General features: G+C 48.6%; 1 protein-coding gene across 2 annotated transcripts in view; it reads left to right on the forward strand.

Moving 5' to 3' along the window:
* The first annotated feature begins 609 nt into the window (after positions 1-609).
* Positions 610-19,985, forward strand: part of LOC142489292 (uncharacterized) — an 88,605-nt gene continuing 69,229 nt past the window's right edge. For both annotated transcript variants that reach the window (XR_012799834.1, XM_075589795.1), the window contains exons 1-2: positions 610-949; positions 2,563-2,606. Coding sequence is in view for 1 of the 2 variants with exons in the window: in XM_075589795.1 (XP_075445910.1) it covers positions 2,571-2,606 (36 nt within the window). In the remaining variant the exon portion in view is untranslated. The remainder of the gene's footprint in view (positions 950-2,562; positions 2,607-19,985) is intronic.

Genomic DNA, 19,985 nt, shown 5'->3' on the forward strand with positions numbered 1-19,985 from the left:
TGAGCGAGTAAGGGTTAAAGGGACAGAAGCACCAGAATGGCGAATCCTCACAGCCACACAGCATCTAGCTGCCATTATAATGTGGCTTATACGTTTAGAAGAGCTTTTGGAGAGATCAGTAAACAGAAGAACTATCTGGGGCTCGGGCCTCAAAGAGCCTCACTTCCATTTTAAATTTGTAATTATTGTAGAAATTGAAGAATAGAATTAAAAAAAAAAAAATCTAGCTGGATTGTTGCTTTAATTAATTACTTGATGAATGGATGAATTTATTTGGAAGTGTAAAATAGTAAGTAAATACTGTACGTGAATACTTTCATTCAAACACCATTTCCAAACTGAGTTATAAACACTCACATAGCCAGTTCAATGATAAAAACAATTTCAAAAACAGAAAGTGTGTAAATCACTTACTGATGTTACATGTCAGAGTAACTGGAAATAGTGGAAACTGTTCATAGCTCTATATAAAGACGCTGCAAGAAAAGGCCTGTGCACAGTTCAGATACATTTTATGCAGATTAAATGCATTTACTGCAGCTCACGCAGCTTATGTACTCAGCAGGGATTCATGGGGTTGGATATCAGTCAACCACAGCCAGCGGCTAAACCACAGGGCACAATCTGCTATTGTGCTTCAGAAGAGTCACTTAATCTAGCCTAATGGGGGGAAAACCCATGGGACAAATGTCTATTAAAGGCAGCAACTTAGTTGTTCGGTTGAAGTAAAGCTCTGAATACGTTTGTGTGATAACACTTTAAAATTTTATTAATGGCACTAAAATCCTCTTGAATAACATAGTGTTTGGATTGAGAGAACAAGACCACTGTCTGGCATCCGTACACGGTTACTGAAAAAAACCCGACCCAACTGTTTTGAAGATTAGCATCAGAAATAGAAACCAAGAAGCAGAACGCAGCACAGATTTTCACCGGCCAAGATGGACATGTAAGTTCTTATTCTTATACTGTATAATAGACATACAAACAGCCCCTTCCCCATTGCTTTATATTCTACATTGTGTACAATATTTGTGAATGTTTATATATATTTAAAAATCTTGAAACATGCTATTTTTGCAAGGTTAGTGATCTGTTCACCATGCCAAGCCAATTACTAAATTGCACACAAACTAACTTATTATAACATGGTTTTCTGACTCAGTGTAGGCTAGTCTAGTTTAATTGTGCTAGACATAACATACATACATTGCTCCGAATTAATCGAAGTACGATCGGCTGTATTGTGCCCGAATCATCAACATTCGCCATTGCCTTTTATAGCAGATATCGCTGATTCGGGCGAGATATAGCTGATCGCACTTTGATGACTCTGGGGCAATGTGTTAGAGAATGATCAAATGTGAGTATACCAGGAAGCAGATTAGTAAAAAGTGCTTGTCAGAATTACATGAAGGAATAAAAAAAAAAATATTTCCTATTCATCAATTCAAACAAAATTTGTTTTACGGTTAAATTTACGCTTAGGAAAGTGATTTTGATATTTTTTTTACCTATTATTATGTATTCATTAAGCTGCGATAGTGCTGATCAGAGCACCATGCCCAAGTTTTAGGGGTCTATTCTTGCAGTTTCGATAATTTAATTGCAACATCGAATTTGTTGGCTTGTTCCAAGCACACAGTATGAAGTTTGTGAAAAATGGTATTCACTATTGCAAATCGCATGTTACAGTATATATCGTTTGTTAAAAAAATGACATACCACATTAGTTTGTAGTTGCTTTACATCGAAATGATCTAAGGTACGATTTTCCTCCATCAGTCTGTAAGAGCTGTACAGAAAGAACAGAGAGAAGCTGCATCTCACTGCACAGCTCTTACAAGAGATCACTCTGTTTTTATTTAAATTTGTAGTACATAGGATTCAAGCAGGGGGTTTCCGGAGCTTAACCGCATTAATTTCAGGTCACCCTTCTTCCCGAGGTACATACCTCCGTATTGGCTGCCGGTATCTCCTGCAAGTTTAAATCTCCCGCAGCATGTGACGGGACATTTAAACTTGCAGGAGGCCTGTATCTCTGGGAGCAGGGGTCCACAGACCTAAAAGTCATGCAGTTCAGCTCTGGAGACCCTCTGCTGCAATCCTATGTAATAAAAATAAAATAAAAGCAGAGCTTCATTACCTTGGTGGATATCCGGTAAGGTAATGAAGTGGTTAACCATCAGTACCTGATTTGTTTGTGGTCGAGGGGGTCGGTCAAGGTTGTAGTTGCCCCAGGGTGGGTGGTTAGACCTTTCAGGGTGGGGTTAATCCCTTCATTACCTTAGTGGTAATTAAGGGTTAACCCCTACCGCTACCCCCGGGAGGCCTAAACACCCATCCCAGGGCAACTACACCCTTCACCCAGACCCTTCTACCACCAACACCACACACAGGATTGGACAATATCCCTATTAGCCCAATATGGCTAATAGCACTTTTCCCCATTTAAATATACAGTACAGTGCAATACAATAAAATACAAATTAAAATACAAATGTAAAACAAATAGCCATGTAAACCATTGGTTATCACTGTGGTTATCTATGCCCTCAACAGGAGCACACATGACGTCACACCCGATAGCGCGATGGACAACTCAGGTATGTATAAAGAGGCAGCTTATGTAGTATCTTGTCACCTTGATAAAGTGCTGTTGCACGAAACGCGTAGGTGCGTTCGTGTGGTCCTGTTATTGTCTTTTTAGCCTGCAATGAACCTGACCTCATTGCTATTTTGGAGTTGCTCGCTTTCTTCCTCCTTCTTCATTCAAGTTAGAAGTTGGATGTTCCTGGCTGTGCTACTCATCATCTGCTGTTACCCACCGTATGAAAAGTAGGGTGAGTGTAATGTGTGTGAGCGTGAAGAGTGTGAGAGTGAAGTGTGATGAGCATGGGTGCAATGGGATTTAAAATGTTTTTTTCCAGTGGTGCCCATGTTCAAACAAGATTGAGAACCATTGCTGTAGATGCTCCCTGAATGTCATAGGGACACACGGAAAGTTACATTATATTGCACCTTTTTATCCAACTAGCATCAGTGAGTGTTTTTGGAGCAAAAGTAGAAGTCAGAAAAAAGATATTTGACTCACTTACAGTACTTGACACAACCATACTGATATAGATTGTATGAGTGTTTTTGTTTAAAATGCTTATACATTTTGTACCATAATTGGATTGTGGTCATATTTATCTGTTTAGAGGTTAAAAAAATGGAAAGATTGAAGAAAATACTGTTTGAAGAATAAATTGCGACAAGGGTGAAAAAAAAAACCATCTGGCTCTTTTTACAAGAAAAATTTATATTTTCCTTAAGTACTTTTGGCAAAACCAGCTTTCTATCTTCGGCGGTTTTCAAAGGGAAAAAATAATTGAAAAAAATCTGATCATGCACAGTGGGGATGTCTGCTGCATTCAGGGCAATCTTGGCACATGGTAATTTAATATACTTTATGCAACAATACAGAGTGTTTTGTTCATTACATTCTAGTGATCTCTGTACGACCAAATATTGGGTCTCATTAGTCAATGTCCTCTGGTTCCCAGCAGTCCAGAACAATTTATATGTAAATGGTAGTAATATAAATGTTTTCCTGTGTAGCGCAAATAATTTCCACAGCACTGTATATACAAGTACCTGCCCCTAAGAGATTACAGCTTACAATTTTCCATGCCATGGGCACGGGGCAATAAACTAGCCAAGTCCAAAGTCACAAAGAGAGCTGACACTTGGGTTTGGGTTATCCACATCAAAAGCAGTGTCCTTAACCCTATGAGGAGTAATTCTGTACTCTGAAGCAGGGCTGCAGACAGATTTCCCGGGGCCCAGGACTAGAGTTATGACTGCCCCACCCCACCCGTGTCGGCGGTGTTGTGAGCCCCCCTTATTTCCCCCCTCTTCCAAAATGTATTTCTCTCCCCACCGTCTCACTCCCTCTCTTCCTCAATCTCCCCCCTCCACCAATTACCCTACTCTCACTCAATCCCGCCTCGTATGTATTTCTCTCCCCTGCGCCTCTCTCTTACGCCCTCTTTTCCTCACTCACTCCCTCACTTCACCCCCTCTCTTACACCCCCTATCTTCTCTCTCTCCCCCTTCCTCCACCAATTACTCCACTCCTCACTCATTCCCTCCCCCTCACATAATCCTCCCCACAAAATACATACTAAAAAGCCCCACCCCCCCACCCAAATACAAAAAATCTTTCCACCACCAAATACATTAAAAAAATCTCCTCCCCCCCAAATATATACAAAATATATATACAACCCTCTCGCCCCCAAATACATACAACCTCTCACTCCCAAATACATATAACCCCACTCCCAAATACCACCCCAAAATACATATAACACCCTCCCAAATACATAAAAAACACCGCAATACATAAAAAAAACACCCCAACAAATACATTAAACTAAAACCCCACCCGCAAATATATTTTTAAAAAACCCCACCCCTCAAATATTTTTTCTAAAAACCACCCTCAAGTACATTTAAAAAAAAAAACACCACCAAATACATAAAAAAACAAATACATTAAAAAAAACCACCCACCCCCCCAAATACATTAAAAAAAACCCCACCCCTGAAATACATTAAAAAACACCCCCAAACACATTAACCCCACTACCCCCAAATATATTTAAAAAAACACCACTGAATACATTAAAAAACATCCCCGAATGCATTCAACCTCCCAAATGCATTAAAAAAACCTCCAACCCCCAAATACATTAAAAAACCACCCCCCAAATACATTAAACTTCCCCCACCCCCCAAATATATAAAAAAAACACCCCCCAAATACATTAAAAAAACCAGCCCACAAATACATTAAAAAAAAAAACAACCCCAGAATATATAAAAAAACAGCCCCCCAAATACATAATAAAAAATCTCACCCCCAAATACATAAAAAAAAACCTCCACCCTCCAAATACATATACAAAAACACCCCTAAAATACATACATAGCCTGGGTCCCCCTGGTCCCCTGTTTGTCCCCTTACCTTTCCATAGGAGTATAGCAGCAAGGGGAACTGCAAGTTCCAAGAGCCTCAGGGGCTGCAGTCCACATGTTGCCAGGTAACCAATAGGGCTGAGAGATACTAACAGTTGGGATTCTGACAGTAAGGCTGCGATCCCAGTCATCACTGTGACACACGCGCCCGGCGGGGGGGGGGGGGGCACACGGAAGACGCTGTGTGGTGATCGCGGTCTGTGGTCTGGGACCAGACCACCGCGGTGTTAACAAAGACTCTTAAAGGTGAGACCCTCCTACCGGAATCCACCCATCGCAGAGGCAGACACCATCGCTGAGGGCCACGTCGCGGATCCTCATTTCTAAGTCGGTCGCACCGAGTACTGGAGTACTCGGCAGGTACCTCAACAAGTGCACCAACAGTTCACGGGAGAGCGCTACTCCTTACACTTTTGAGTGAGCTGGACACTGGGAAAGGGACAGTAGGGTATTGGTGCCTAGCACCCAATGTTCTTTTGGGGCACTCACTGGTGGTACTGGGTGGGGTGCTCATTATACTGTGATGTGGTGTTATGTTGCATAGTTGTTGTTATAAGTTACTGTTCAGTAAATACTGTTACATATACCCTTGTGTGCAATAACTGACTGTATTGTCTTGGGAGGGGCTATCCCACTGTTTGAGGATCCTACCCAGGTGGAGGCGCTGTTAGTATATTCATTACACACACCCCAGGCTCCCAGTGGCGGAGGATCAGGCCTCCTGTTTGCCACTCAGGTAATAGCGTCACACGTGGTCACCCTAGACAAGGGGGGAAAGGGGGCTACACATATAGAGAAACCCTCCACCCCCAAATACATATTAAACAACCCCCCACCCCACAAAAACATATAAAAAAAGCACCCTCCAAATACATTGTAAAAAAAAGTGTGTGGGTGCCGAGCACGTGCATTTTAAGTGAAACTTCTTTGTCTTTTGTCACTGTTTTGTCACAGAGGTTGTATTTGTGATGGTGATGTTTTTAATTAAAAATCAAAACACAATTTCAGTGCCAAAACAAAAAGAAGTTTGACTTAGAACTCATGTTATAGCTATTTGCACTTCTATATTTATAGTAACTGTAATTTCCTTGTGTTGTGTCTGTGTCTCTGTTTGTGTGTGTCTCTGTTTGTGTGTGTGTGTCTCTGAGTTAAATACATAATGGCATGAAGTGACACATTAGCGAAGTCTGTTTAGCATTTCATTGCTAGAAAGACTTCAGTGACATCTGATTTTAAACGATCTGCTTTACCTGACTTTATTTGAAATCATTTAACCCCGTTAAGTTTCTAACCAGATACCTTTCGTTCGAAACATACTTGTAGCGAACAACTTTTCAATCCCCATCTGTATAATAATACTCAGTGTCAGAAGGACCCACAGTCATACCTGTGCTCAGAAAAAGACTCCCTGTAACAGGCCTCCTGGTTTGCTGCAACAGCTCCCGATCACGGATCGACCATGGACTCACCTCTCCATGGATTTGATCATGGAACTACCTGTATCCAAAGGTAGGAACACCATTCTGGTTGTAGTCGATCGATTTTCAAAACAGGCCCACTTCATACTTCTCAAAGATCTACGCAATGCCCTCAAACTATCCGACATCTTTTTAAGGAGGTGTTCTGCCTTCATGGGGTTCCCAAGGTCATTGTGTCAGATCGAGGCTCCCAATTTATCTCAAAGTTTGGCGGGCCTTCTGCAAGCAACTAGGGATCTCTCTGCACTTTTCTTCTGGCAATCATCCTCAGACTAACAGTCAGACGGAGCAAACTAATCAATCACTGGAACAGTTAATCCGTTGCTTCATCTTGGATACCCAACTCGGATAACTGGACGGATCTTTATCCTGGGCCGAGTTTTCTCATAACAAGCTTCGCAACGTTCAGTCAACCCAAGACTCGCCATTCTTTACCAACTTCAGCTTTCATCCCTCAGCTCTCCCTATTGCAGGACCCAGGTCCGGGGTACAAGCAGCAGACAACAGGATTTTGCATCTTTGTATTGTATGTCTTTATTTATATAGCACCATTAATGTACATAGCGCTTCACAGTAGTAATACATGTGGTAATCATATAAATAACAAATAATATAAATAACAGGTCATGGGGATAAGTGCTTCAGACATAAAAATAACATTAAGGAAGAGGAGTCCCTGCTCCGAGGAGCTTACAATGTAATTGGTAGGTAGGGAGAACGTACAGAGACAGTAGGAGGGAGTTCTGGTAAGTGCGTCTGCAGGGGGCCAAGCTTTATGTATCATATGTCCAGTATTATCCACAATGCTATTCATATGCTTCTTTAAGCAAGTGTGTCTTAAGGTGGGTCTTAAAGGTGGATAGAGAGGGTGCTAGTCGGGTATTGAGGGGAAGGGCGTTCCAGAGGTGCGGGACAGTCAGTGAGAAAGGTTTAAGGAGGGAGAGGGCTTTAGAAACAAAGGGGGTAGAAAGAAGACATTCTTGAGAAGAACCCAAGAGTCGGGATGGTGCATAGCGAGAAATTAGGGCTGAGATGTAAGGAGGGGCAGAAGAATGTAAAGTTTTAAAAGTGAGGAGGAAAATTGAGTGTGAGATGCAGGATTTGATCGGAAGCCAAGAGAGGGATTTCAGGAGGGGAGACACTGAGACAGATTTAGGAAAGAGTAGAGTGATTCTGGCAGCAGCGTTTAGGATAGATTGTAAGGGAGACAGGTGAGAGGCAGGAAGGCCGGACAGCAGGAGGTTACAGTAATCAAAACGGGAGAGAATGAGGGCCTGAGTCAGAGTTTTAGCAGTCTAGTAACAGAGGAAAGGGTGTATCTTTGTGACAGGTTTTAGAAACGTTTTGAATGTGAGAGGAGAATGTAAGAGAGGAGTCGAGTGTGACCCCTAATCTGTGTGCTTGGGCTACTGGGTGAATTATCGTACTTCCAACAGTTATGTGGAAGGCGGTAGTAGCGCCAGGTTTGGGAGGAAGTATGAGGAGCTCTGTTTTTGCCATGTTAAGTTTAAGACGGCGGAGGGCCATCCAGGATGATATCGCAAAGGGAGATTAATTGTAGCTGCACAGCTTGCCTACCTACCACCAGGATGTGAGTATTGCTTACTTTCAGGGGAACCTGCCGATGAGACTGAGGGTGAGTGGGCTTGTACCATCTACCACCTGTCTTCAGGAGGATTGTACCCATACCATTGCACATTAAGTACTATATTATTTTTATTAGTACCCTGGTTTAGTGGTTTGGCTTATTTTATTCATTGTACCTGCATTTGAGCGCTTTAGCCACTTTCCACATTGATATCGCAAAGAGACCTGGGCTAAGATTCAGGAGAATCTCCGTAAAGCAGTCTCGGTGCAGAAAAAACAGGCTGACCGACATCGTCGCGAGACTCCTACATACAACCTGGGACAAAAGGTTTGGTTGTCCACAAAAAACATCCGATTGAAGGTTCCCACAGCTAAATTGGCGCCGAGGTATGATGGCCAATTTCCCGTTATCGAGAAAGTCAATCCAGTGGCCTACCGGCCATGAAAATTCCATTAGTGTTCCATACGTCACTACTCAAGTCCTTCATACAGGACCCTCAGTCTCCAGCTTCGGTGTCCCCGCCTGAAACACTCTTGGATGAGGGACAACAGGAGTTCGAAGTACAAACTGTCTTGGACTCCAGGCTTACCCGTGGTAATATCCAGTATCTGATTTATTGGAGGGGCTTTGGTCCCAAACAGCGTTGTGTTCCTAAGGACCAACTTCACGCCCCTAGGCTTGTTCGGGCCTTTCATCAAAGGTTTCCCTCCAAACCATCCCTAGGACACCCGGAGGTCGCCCCTGAAGGGGGGGTACTGTGAGGATTGGCCTTCGGCCTAACCTCTGTGATGCGACCCGTGATGAGACGGGTGATGCGCTTCATGCTACCAGGCTGGGGGACACCGCACGCACCACGCTTTAGCCCCACCCCCATGACACATCCCGTGATGTGACAGGCGCGGCCCGCCACACTACCAGGCTGAGAGACACCGCACGGATCACGCTCAGGCTCCGCCCATGACTTCACGGGTGATGCGCACTGCACGCAAGCTATGCGCAGCCGCCGTGTTGCCATGGGTACGCGAGGGGTTAATTCCATCCACAATTATTCTTCACCTGCACTTCTCCCTGCCCCTGCCTATCAGTGGACTGAATATATCTAAGGGGTGTTTATTCATTACCCTGCAGCTGTCTGCTATTCTATCATTGGCTGCCTGTTCCTTAAATGCTCAGCCAGCCCTGCTGTAAACTGGCTGAGCGAGAATGGCGGACTAATTCCGCGGCTGCTGCGCGGGGCAGGAAGCGTGCACGGGGGAAGCTGAATTGACGCCATTTAAAAAAAAATATAACGGGCCCGGCCATGCAGGGGACCCGGGCAGCCAGGCACCCTGACTCATGGGGCCCGGAACGCCAACCCCGGCAGACCCCACCTGTTGGTGGCCCTGACGGCGAGTATTACGACCATTCTGACCTCTCCTACCCTGAGCCAGCTACATGTCTACCACTCTGCACTCCGGACACGGTTACGCGGTTGTAGGTCGGTGTATATCAACATCCCCACCTCAGCCTCTCTGTCCCATCCAGTTTGTAGTGAGCACGCGTTACACCGATTAAACGGATGACGAGGGTGCGACCATCTCTGAGGTACCGGTCGGGGCCACCCACGCACCCGAGTTGGAGGTTGTCCTGCCCGTTCCGGAACCGGATCTCTGCACTGGGGTGGTGATCTGGGATGTCGACCCCCGCTGGGCACACGCCCAGGGAGCTGCCAGTCAATTTCTACAGCGGTGCCAGGAGATGCGCGAGGCCCGTGCACGTGCTGCTGCGTATGTGGCGGCCTCTGTGACACACTTTGTGGCCCTGGGTCTTCAGGAGGAATTCAACAAGGTAGTACTGGCCGGTACTACTTCCTCTGCCTCCATTCTTATGCCGTCCCCATGGACGGAGGGGGTTGAGTGGGTTGAACTATCCAGAGAGTGAGTGATCACGCACAGACCCTTTTCTTTGGCAGTGTCGGGGAAGGAAGGAAGAGAGAGATCACCGGGAGCCTGAGGTCGTTGCTGCAGCCAAGTATATCACTGCTCGGGGACGTGGTAGACTGAGCTTTGCCGGGACTATGGACACTGCCATTGCTCCGCCAAGGGAGGTATCTGTAGTTCCCCAGAAAAAGGACTCTAAAGTGCCAGTCCCGCCCCATACCACAAGTGTACCCTATTCCGACCAAATCTCTAGCTATAAACCCCTATAACCTTGGCCCTTGTCACTTGTGATGTCTGTGGCTCCAAGGGGCAATTCTGGTCACATGTATGATATGTATGCTACATATGTGGGGTGGGCATATTACCATGGTGGGACTTATTGTATAGAGGGTATGTGTCACACCTGAACAGGACACGCTTCGTTCTGGAGAAGGATGAAAGGTGAAATGCTGGTGGAGGGAGGGTCAGTTAACTCTGGAGGAAGAAGCAGAGATAATGCGCGAGCGTGTTAAAAAGTCTCAAGAGGATAAGCTTTTATCTCCCGGCTGTGAGGAGGGCCCTATGAAACTATTATGGGAGGGGTCCCTGTATTGGGTTTTGCCCGGTAAGGCCTGTGGCTCAACCTGATGAAGTGTAGTCATGCAGAAAGGGTGCTTGTACAATGCTTTAGGAAAATGGGATATGATTATCCATAACTCCCTAAAACATTAATGAGAAGTGCTGAATAGCATAGGGATGAGTGGGTGAAGTCAGCCATTCTGGATTATATTTTTAGTAGTACTAAGGGTTCAATGCTTTGTGGAGAAGATGGAGCTAAGGACTTAGTGAAGGTAGGGATTGTGTGTCGCAATATCCACTTCGACCAGGTGGAGTATGTATCTGAGTCAGGTAGGAGGCGCTGTCATTTCATCACAGTGGCAGATAGTGAAGGCAGGTTAGTAAAGAAGCCTGACCCTGAGCATTATTATTAATCTGGTTCAGTAGTTTAGCTGCGTAGGGCCAAGGGTTCTACAGGAAAGAGGTACCAGTATGCCATATTGCTAAATGTAAGGATGTGTATACATATATATGATGGTTCCGCGCTGTCACTGACATAGGAAGCGCCATACTGTTCTTTGCCAGCAAGGTCACTGAGTAAGAGTCAGGCTGCGCATGCGCGAGGAAAGCACGCGAACGGCAACCAATCTGGAGAGACTTTGGGGGTTGCACTCTGAACTCTGAACTGTGAGAGAGTCAGCTGAGGCTGAGGACCAATAGGGTGCGAGACTCTGGATAGAGAAGACAGGATGCGTGTGGGCGGTGGGACACACGAGTGAGAGGTGAAGGAGGAAGGTGGCGGAACCTCGTGTGCGCGAGCGGAGGGTCAGTGACCCTTCCGCTTAGGTGAAAGACATTCCCCAGCCCCCAGGAGCATTACCCCTGTCATCGTAGGGTGCCGCTTTTGTAGGGACGGCCGTAGTAGTTAGGGACCCACCCCTTAGTGCGGTTCAGCTGCGGAGTTGCGGATGCCATCTTGGTCTGGAGGACAGACCGCACAGCATAACGGAGTGTCGGCGAAAGGCTGGAGCAACACTGGGTACCTGTGTGAAGTGGTGTGGTCACCGTAGTGACCAGAAGGTATCTTTAATCAGCAAGTGCACCTACACCGGTCATCAGGCGCTGATCCCGCCTCCCACTAACTAATTGGGGGCACCAGTGTGCCAGCGTACTATGCTGTACAGACACTAGTTACAGGACATACTCCTAGGGAGAGTGGCAGAGCCACCTGTGTACAGAACATTATACCTAACAAGGTGTGGCTGAGCCACTGTGTGTGTGTTACATGATGTGATATATAGAGTATAAGGGTTAAGACGTGTCATGTATATTCTCTAAGCTTTCGTTACATATTGCAATAGTAAAAGGTTGCCTGTTGCACAATACCGTTGTATGTTTCTTACTCAGGGCAGATTCTCTAATATGGGGATCCTAGGTAAGTGGAGGCGCTGCACCATGATAGTTAAGGGTATGACCCCAGGCTCTCCCATGGCGGAGGCTCAGAGCTCCTGAAACCACAGGTATATACAGCACACCAGTAGTTCCCTTAGATCTGGGATTCACAAAAAGGGCTACATTTGGAGGCACTGCTGAGATACTTAGACCTGGGGTGCCCCTCATTTTTTTTCTCATATTTTGCAACCAAAACACATCATGTCGGTGCCCTCGGCGCTCGAGGTGCGCAAGTGGGCCCAGCGGCGTGGGATTCCCCTAAATCGTGCTTTCGCGCTGGGCCATGTTCCCGCCACAATCTCGTTAGGTACAGTGACCGAGCAAGTCCGCAAACTCCCGCTCCTGGACAATGCCCAAGTACAAGACCATTTCTATGACCGCGACCATGCCTGGCGCCGGGTCTTGTATGCCACTGAACAAGATATATGCCCCGAGGCCTTGCCCCGTATACTGCTGTTGCCCGAGGCCCCGGGGGTGCGCTGCCCCATAGTCCAGGCGGACGCCCCTGCGCCTCTGGCCACTTCCACCCCACAGAGAGAGTATACAGCCGCAGTAGGTGCCGCGACTGGGGTCACAGACCATTCCCCTGACCGTGGCCTGCAACTGCGCTGGCCAGCAGCCCTGAACCTAGGCTCCTCGGCCACCCCGCCAGGCCTGCGGTCCAGCCTCAACCGACTTAGCTTATCCAGACTGGACACTTACCCCGCAGTCGGGGATAGCCTACCGGGAGACACCTCTATTCCCGCGATAGCAGCCGCTCTCCACAACACAACCCAGTCGCTCCAGTATAGGAAGTTAAAGGCCTTCTCCGGCGAGAAACCCACGCCCCAAGGGGAAGTAGGGATAGAGGACTGGTTGGATCACACAGAACAAGTGCTGCCTGAATGGACCTGCACGGACGCGGTCCGAAGACAACGCATCGTTGAGTGCTTACGGCCCCCCGCGTCCCACATGGTGCACTACTACCGAGATGACAATCCGGAGGCTGATGCAGCAGATCTCATCTACTGCCTGACAAAGGCGTATGGGGCTCCAGTGGATACTTATGCGTTGATGGCCAAATTTCACGCGTTAGCCCAGAAGGAAGGGGAAATGGTATCCGACTTCCTCAGGCGACTACACCTGGACTTATGGAATCTGGTGAGGAAGGGCGTGTTGCCAAGGATAGAAGCCAATGGACTGCGCACCACTCAGCTGTTGAGGGGGCTCCTGCCCCTACACCCCGTGTCGGTACGGGTTAGTAGCTGTCTAATTCCCGGGCAAGCCTTATCGTTTCACGACCTAATGGATCGGGTCCAAGCGCACGAGACGGTGTTGTTAGGACGTGACCTGGCTCCTGGGAAAAAGCCCCCGCCCGGCAGTAAGGAAGTCAAGAAAGTGGAAACCAAGGCCGACGGAACTGAACCTGGGGACCTCGATCCCGACCACGAGGACGCCAGCACGCCAGTGGCGCCCCGCCCTCGTCTCTCGACCGGGCGAAGCTCACCAACCGGGAAAAGCGAGAATTACCTCAGCCAGATTCAGTGCTACGCGTGCGGGAAGATGGGACATCTGCGTGCCCGTTGCCCCACCTTACGGAAAACGGCATCCCGGCCCGCGCAGTCAATGCCGTGCAAGACTCTGGAGGATGGAGGGACGTCGCCGCCATCCCCAAGCAGCCGAATCGGCCCCGCCGCCATCATTCGGGTAGTTATCGAAGGCATCTACGCCGCCGCATTACTGGACACGGGATCTCAGGTGACCATCGTATACCGGCCCTTCTACGATCAACACCTCCATCGATTACCGTTACTCTCTGCGGATGCCTTGCGACTGAGGGGATTGAGTCATGAGGATTACCCCATAGACGGTGTAGTAAAGGTGCAGTTAGACATCCCACAGCTGAACACTGGTAAACATCATCCCATGGAAGTGGAGGCCCTAGTGTGCCCTGAACCGCAGGATCACCCCAGTGCACCGATCATCTTGGGCACTAACGCTGACATTGTGCGCGCGGTGTTCCGCATGTATTTGCAAGAGGCGGGAGAAGCCCCGCTGTTGGCCCTGGCCAACTGCCCTGCTCTCCAAGAGGTCTGCGGGAAAATCGCGACTGAAGAAGAACATGGGATGCTCTATAGTCAAGAGTGGGGACTGACTCAAATTCCCCCGGGGGAAGGAAGAATGATGGTCGCCGCATGCCACTACCCGGGTCGACGCCCGGAGGATCAGCTTTTCTCCTTAGAAAGTGTGGCCCAGGATGAGCACCGGCTGGGCTACGAAGTGTTGGCCTCCGTCAAGAAGTGGCCTGGAAAAATCCCTGAGCGCACCTGGGTATACGTGCAAAATATCTCCCCATATCCCATGAGCATTGATCGACGCCAGCCACTAGGCAGAATATACCCCGTGACCCCCGAAGAAAAGAGCGTAACGGGGCGACCCCATAACTATGGTCATACCTCCGGATCCCGGCTAGAATTCGACTTCGGAGATTCGCCGCTCCCTGAGGAGTGGAGGGAAAGGCTGCGGATCGAGTTACAAAAGCGCCAACAGGTGTTCTCCACCAGTGACATGGATGTGGGATGCAGCCGCAGTGCCCGCCACACCATTCGAATGATTGATGCTACTCCCTTCCGGGAACGTTCTCGACGACTCGCCCCCCGGGACATAGACGAAGTGAGAAGGTTAATCGCCGAAATGGAGAGGGCTGGGATTGTGCAAGGGTCCCGGAGTCCTTACGCCTCGCCCATCGTGGTAGTCCGCAAAAAGAACGGGACCGTACGCCTATGTGTGGACTACCGAACCCTAAATACCCGCACCATTCCAGATCAATACACGCTGCCCCGAATCGAAGATTTATTGAACGCTCTGACGGGAAGTACTTGGTTCAGTGTACTCGACCTCAGGTCGGGGTATTACCAGGTACCCATGGGCCAGGAGGACCAAGAAAAGACGGCCTTCATCTGCCCCTTGGGGTTTTATCAGTTCACACGCATGCCGCAAGGGATTTGCGGGGCACCCGCCACGTTCCAGCGATTAATGGAAAAAACTCTCGGAGACCTGAACCCGCAAGAATGCCTGGTGTACCTGGACGACATTATAGTGTTTGGGCGGACTCTAGAAGAACACTCCGAGAGACTAATGAAGGTACTGGATAGGCTTCAGGGGGAAGGCCTCAAACTGTCTCTGGACAAATGTAAATTGTGTCGGTCCTCTGTGACGTATGTGGGCCACATCGTATCGGCCGAAGGGGTGTCCACCGATCCTGGGAAGATAGAAGCGGTGGTGAACTGGCCTAGGCCTCAAAATATTCAGGAGCTGCGGTCGTTTTTGGGATTTTGTGGCTATTATCGGCGGTTCGTGGAAGGCTACTCTAGCAAAGCAAAGCGGCTGAACGATCTCCTAAAGGTGTACCCAGGGGAAACCGAGAGGAAGGGGGTCACGGCGCAGACGCCCTTTGGGGAGAAATGGACCCCAGAATGTGAACAGGCCTTCCTGAACTTAAAGACTAGCCTCACTCAGGCTCCGGTTTTGGCCTATGCGGATCCAGAACGGGAATATGTCCTACATGTCGATGCTAGCCTTAGCGGGCTAGGAGCGGTATTGCATCAGAAGTATGAGACAGGGCTACGTCCGGTGGCCTATGCGAGCCGAAGCTTGACCCTTAGTGAGCAGAACTATCCGGTCCATAAACTGGAATTTTTGGCCCTAAAATGGGCCGTGGTGGACAAGCTGCATGACTACCTGTATGGGGTACAGTTCGAAGTACGCACGGACAACAACCCCATGACCTACATAAATACATCAGCCAAATTGGATGCCACTGGACACCGTTGGTTAGCTGCCCTGGCCAACTATAGGTTCAACCTCAAATACAAACCCGGACCCACCAACATAGGTGCCGACGCTCTATCTCGTCGACCTGGCCTTCAATCTACCCCTGATGAGGAAGTATGGGAAGAAATACCGGGTCCCGGGATTCGTGCTCTCTGTTCCGTGGCTGCGATAGTCGACAATCAGGTAGCATTCTCGGAATTACGGGTTGCTGACTCTTTGGGATGCCATTCACGAGCCATTCCTCGGGCCTATCAAGGTCGAGAAGGGATGAATATCACGGAAGACAATATCATCTCATGGAGGGATCTAGTGCATTACCAAACTCAAGACCCCATAGTGAAGATGGCTCGTCAAGCGGTACAACGAGATGATCCTTCTATACTGAAGCAAGCCCCCAAGAACTTGGTGAAACTCCTGTTGAACGAGTTTGGGAAGTTCGAAATGGACAACTGTTTGTTATATCGGGTGATACCATATCATAACCATCCCGATCGGCGTCAGCTGTTTCTACCGGAACGCTTGAGGACCCTAGTCCTTCGGGCCCTTCACGATGACCATGGCCATTTGGGCATTGATAAGACATTTGGGCTGCTACAGGATAGGTTCTACTGGCCTAGGATGAGGGAGTCCGTGGCGCAGCATTGTCGAAGGTGTACCCGCTGCCTACAAAGGAAGACACTGCCCACCAGGGCGGCTCCCATGGCACACTTGAAAAGTTCGGGCCCCATGGATCTGGTGTGTATGGACTTTCTCTGTATCGAGCCCGACAGTCGGGGCGTTAGTAATGTTCTCGTGATCACTGACCACTACACCAGGTACGCCCAAGCGTTCCCTACGAAAGATCAGAAGGCCGTAACGGTGGCCCGAGTCCTGTGGGAGAAGTATTTCATTCATTATGGATTACCAAATCGTCTTCACTCTGATCAGGGCAGGGACTTTGAGAGTACACTGATAAAGGAACTGCTCACATTACTAAACATTGCCAAGTCACGGACTACCCCGTACCACCCCGAAGGGGATGCGTTGCCCGAACGGTTCAATCGCACCTTGTTAGACATGTTGGGGACACTGACAAGCCCACAAAAGACGGAGTGGAGTAAGCACGTCGAAGCGTTGGTGCATGCGTATAATTGTACCCGGCATGAGTCCACTGGGTACACCCCGTACTTTTTGATGTTTGGAAGAGAAGCCCGGTTACCGGTGGATGTGCGACTACGGATATCTACCGACGGGGTATCCAATAGGACGCATTTTCGATATGTACAGCGACTGAGGGACAGTTTGCAGCAGGCTTATAAATTGGCTGAACGAACGGCAGCACAATTGAATGCGGGAAATAAAAGACGCTACGATCACAAAGTACGTCACAAGGAAATTCACCCCGGGGATGCGGTCCTCTTACGCAACTTAGGTGTTCCTGGGAAACATAAATTGGCGGACCGGTGGCGAGAAGGTGTGTACGAGGTGGAGTCACAAATGCCTGGCCTCCCTGTGTATCGGATCAAGGACTCCGATGGCCGCGTAAAAGTGTGGCATAGGAATCATCTACTTCCCATACCTCAAGTAGGGAACAAAGAGTTAGAATTTTCTGCTACGCCAATAGATGGAGAAGCTGAAACTCCAGAGGATGGCCTAGAGACTGTAAAAATTGCCACCTCTGAGGATCCGATGGAAGGAACCTCTAAAGGGGCCTTCCGGCCGCGGGGGCATCTCCCGAAGGAGCTACGGGTAAAGAGCCTCTTGGCCCGGACATTGATAATCTGACTCCAGTGAGTCAGTCCCTAGATCCACAAAGCCCATGTTTCACACCCCAAAGAGACTTTAATAATGTTGAAAACCCCTCAAGGGTAGAGACGGAAATACCAGATGAGACTGGATACTCTGCAGAGGAAGCAGAGGAGAATCAACCTCGGCGAAGTCAAAGAACCAATCAGCCTCCCATGCGAATGGCATATGATCAATTTGGGGCACCCCATTATGAGGCTCAGCAGTGGGCTCGGCATAGAATGCAGGCTATGGTGGTACTGTTCAATGAAATGTGTAACCTGATCTAGGAAAGAGAGAGGGTGTAAATAAGTTCACATATATGTTGTTTAGATAGTCCAGCGGGGACATTGGAATCTGGAGAGGGGAGAATGTAAGGATGTGTATACATATATATGATGGTTCCGCGCTGTCACTGACATAGGAAGCGCCATACTGTTCTTTGCCAGCAAGGTCACTGAGTAAGAGTCAGGCTGCGCATGCGCGAGGAAAGCACGCGAACGGCAACCAATCTGGAGAGACTTTGGGGGTTGCACTCTGAACTCTGAACTGTGAGAGAGTCAGCTGAGGCTGAGGACCAATAGGGTGCGAGACTCTGGATAGAGAAGACAGGATGCGTGTGGGCGGTGGGACACACGAGTGAGAGGTGAAGGAGGAAGGTGGCGGAACCTCGTGTGCGCGAGCGGAGGGTCAGTGACCCTTCTGCTTAGGTGAGAGACATTCCCCAGCCCCCAGGAGCATTACCCCTGTCATCGTAGGGTGCCGCTTTTGTAGGGACGGCCGTAGTAGTTAGGGACCCACCCGTTAGTGCGGTTCAGCTGCGGAGTTGCGGACGCCATCTTGGTCTGGAGGACAGACCGCACAGCATAACGGAGTATCGGCGAAAGGCTGGAGCAACACTGAGTACCTGTGTGAAGTGGTGTGGTCACCGTAGTGACCGGAAGGTATCTTTAATCAGCAAGTGCACCTACACCGGTCATCAGGCGCTGATCCCGCCTCCCACTAACTAATTGGGGGCACCAGTGTGCCAGCGTACTATGCTGTACAGACACTAGTTACAGGACATACTCCTAGGGAGAGTGGCAGAGCCACCTGTGTACAGAACATTATACCTAACAAGGTGTGGCTGAGCCACTGTGTGTGTGTTACATGATGTGATATATAGAGTATAAGGGTTAAGACGTGTCATGTATATTCTCTAAGCTTTCGTTACATATTGCAATAGTTAAAGGTTGCCTGTTGCACAATACCGTTGTATGTTTCTTACTCAGGGCAGATTCTCTAATATGGGGATCCTGGGTAAGTGGAGGCGCTGCACCATGATAGTTAAGGGTATGACCCCAGGCTCTCCCATGGCGGAGGCTCAGAGCTCCTGAAACCACAGGTATATACAGCACACCAGTAGTTCCCTTAGATCTGGGATTCACAAAAAGGGCTACATAAATATGTACTGTGTTGCTGCATATATGTATATGTATGTATGTTCAATTTCATGGTTGTTGGTGCAGTATGTCGATGGTATATATATTGTATTCCTCAGCGAGGTTGTGGAGGTTTTTTTTTTACCACAAGGAGGGTGTAGCCTAGTCCCCTGGCTATCATCTTTTCTTTGGCCCAACAGTATAAGTCCTGTTAGACACAGGCACTGTGGGGGATAAGCTCTCTCATGCAGGCCTAGCTTGTTGTTGCAGCCTGGATACACTATGGCTGTATCCAGGGGCCTGGCCTAACAACAACTAGAGAGTGTCATCCTTGGGGAGGATACTGGCTGGGTCACATGCCCATGATGTGATGCCTGTCAGTATCGGACCTGCCCTGTTATGGGGCAGGGTTACAAGTCCCTCCCCTGGGGTACATAAGCTGACACTCTCCCAGAAGTCAGGGGCTTTCTCCCCCCCCCCCTGTGGAGTGGAAGCACTTACCCTTTATCGCATTAGGGAGTAAAGAAGCTGAGAAGGGGCCTGCAGGGCCTCCAGCCCTGTGGGTACTACTTCAGGGAATGTGCCTGTCATGACTACATGTATGCTGCTAATAAAAACCCAGTTGAATCCATCTGTTGTGGCTACTTGACTGGGCCACTACCTGAGTTGCCAGTGCAGACCATCCTGGCTGCACCAGGATCCTCACCGGCTGGAGGCGCTGCACTTTAAGGATTATCACTGAGAGCCTCTCCTGATGCCTCCCCATACCATCACGGATTTCCCAGGGCCTTCTGTTCTACCAAACAGGCATGCATCGCACCAGAATACACCGGTAGCTATATGATCTCACTTAGGGTGGGGGAAAGGTGCTACACATATAAAAAATACCCCCAAACCTCCAAATACATACAAAATACAGACTTACCTTGGGGATGGTCTCAGAGATCTGGCCAGGCCCGGTGGCTGCGGGGGCTGGTCTCTCCCCCAG

The sequence above is a fragment of the Ascaphus truei genome, chromosome 3 (assembly GCF_040206685.1).
Source record: "Ascaphus truei isolate aAscTru1 chromosome 3, aAscTru1.hap1, whole genome shotgun sequence".
In the NCBI taxonomy this organism is placed as follows: domain Eukaryota; kingdom Metazoa; phylum Chordata; class Amphibia; order Anura; family Ascaphidae; genus Ascaphus; species Ascaphus truei.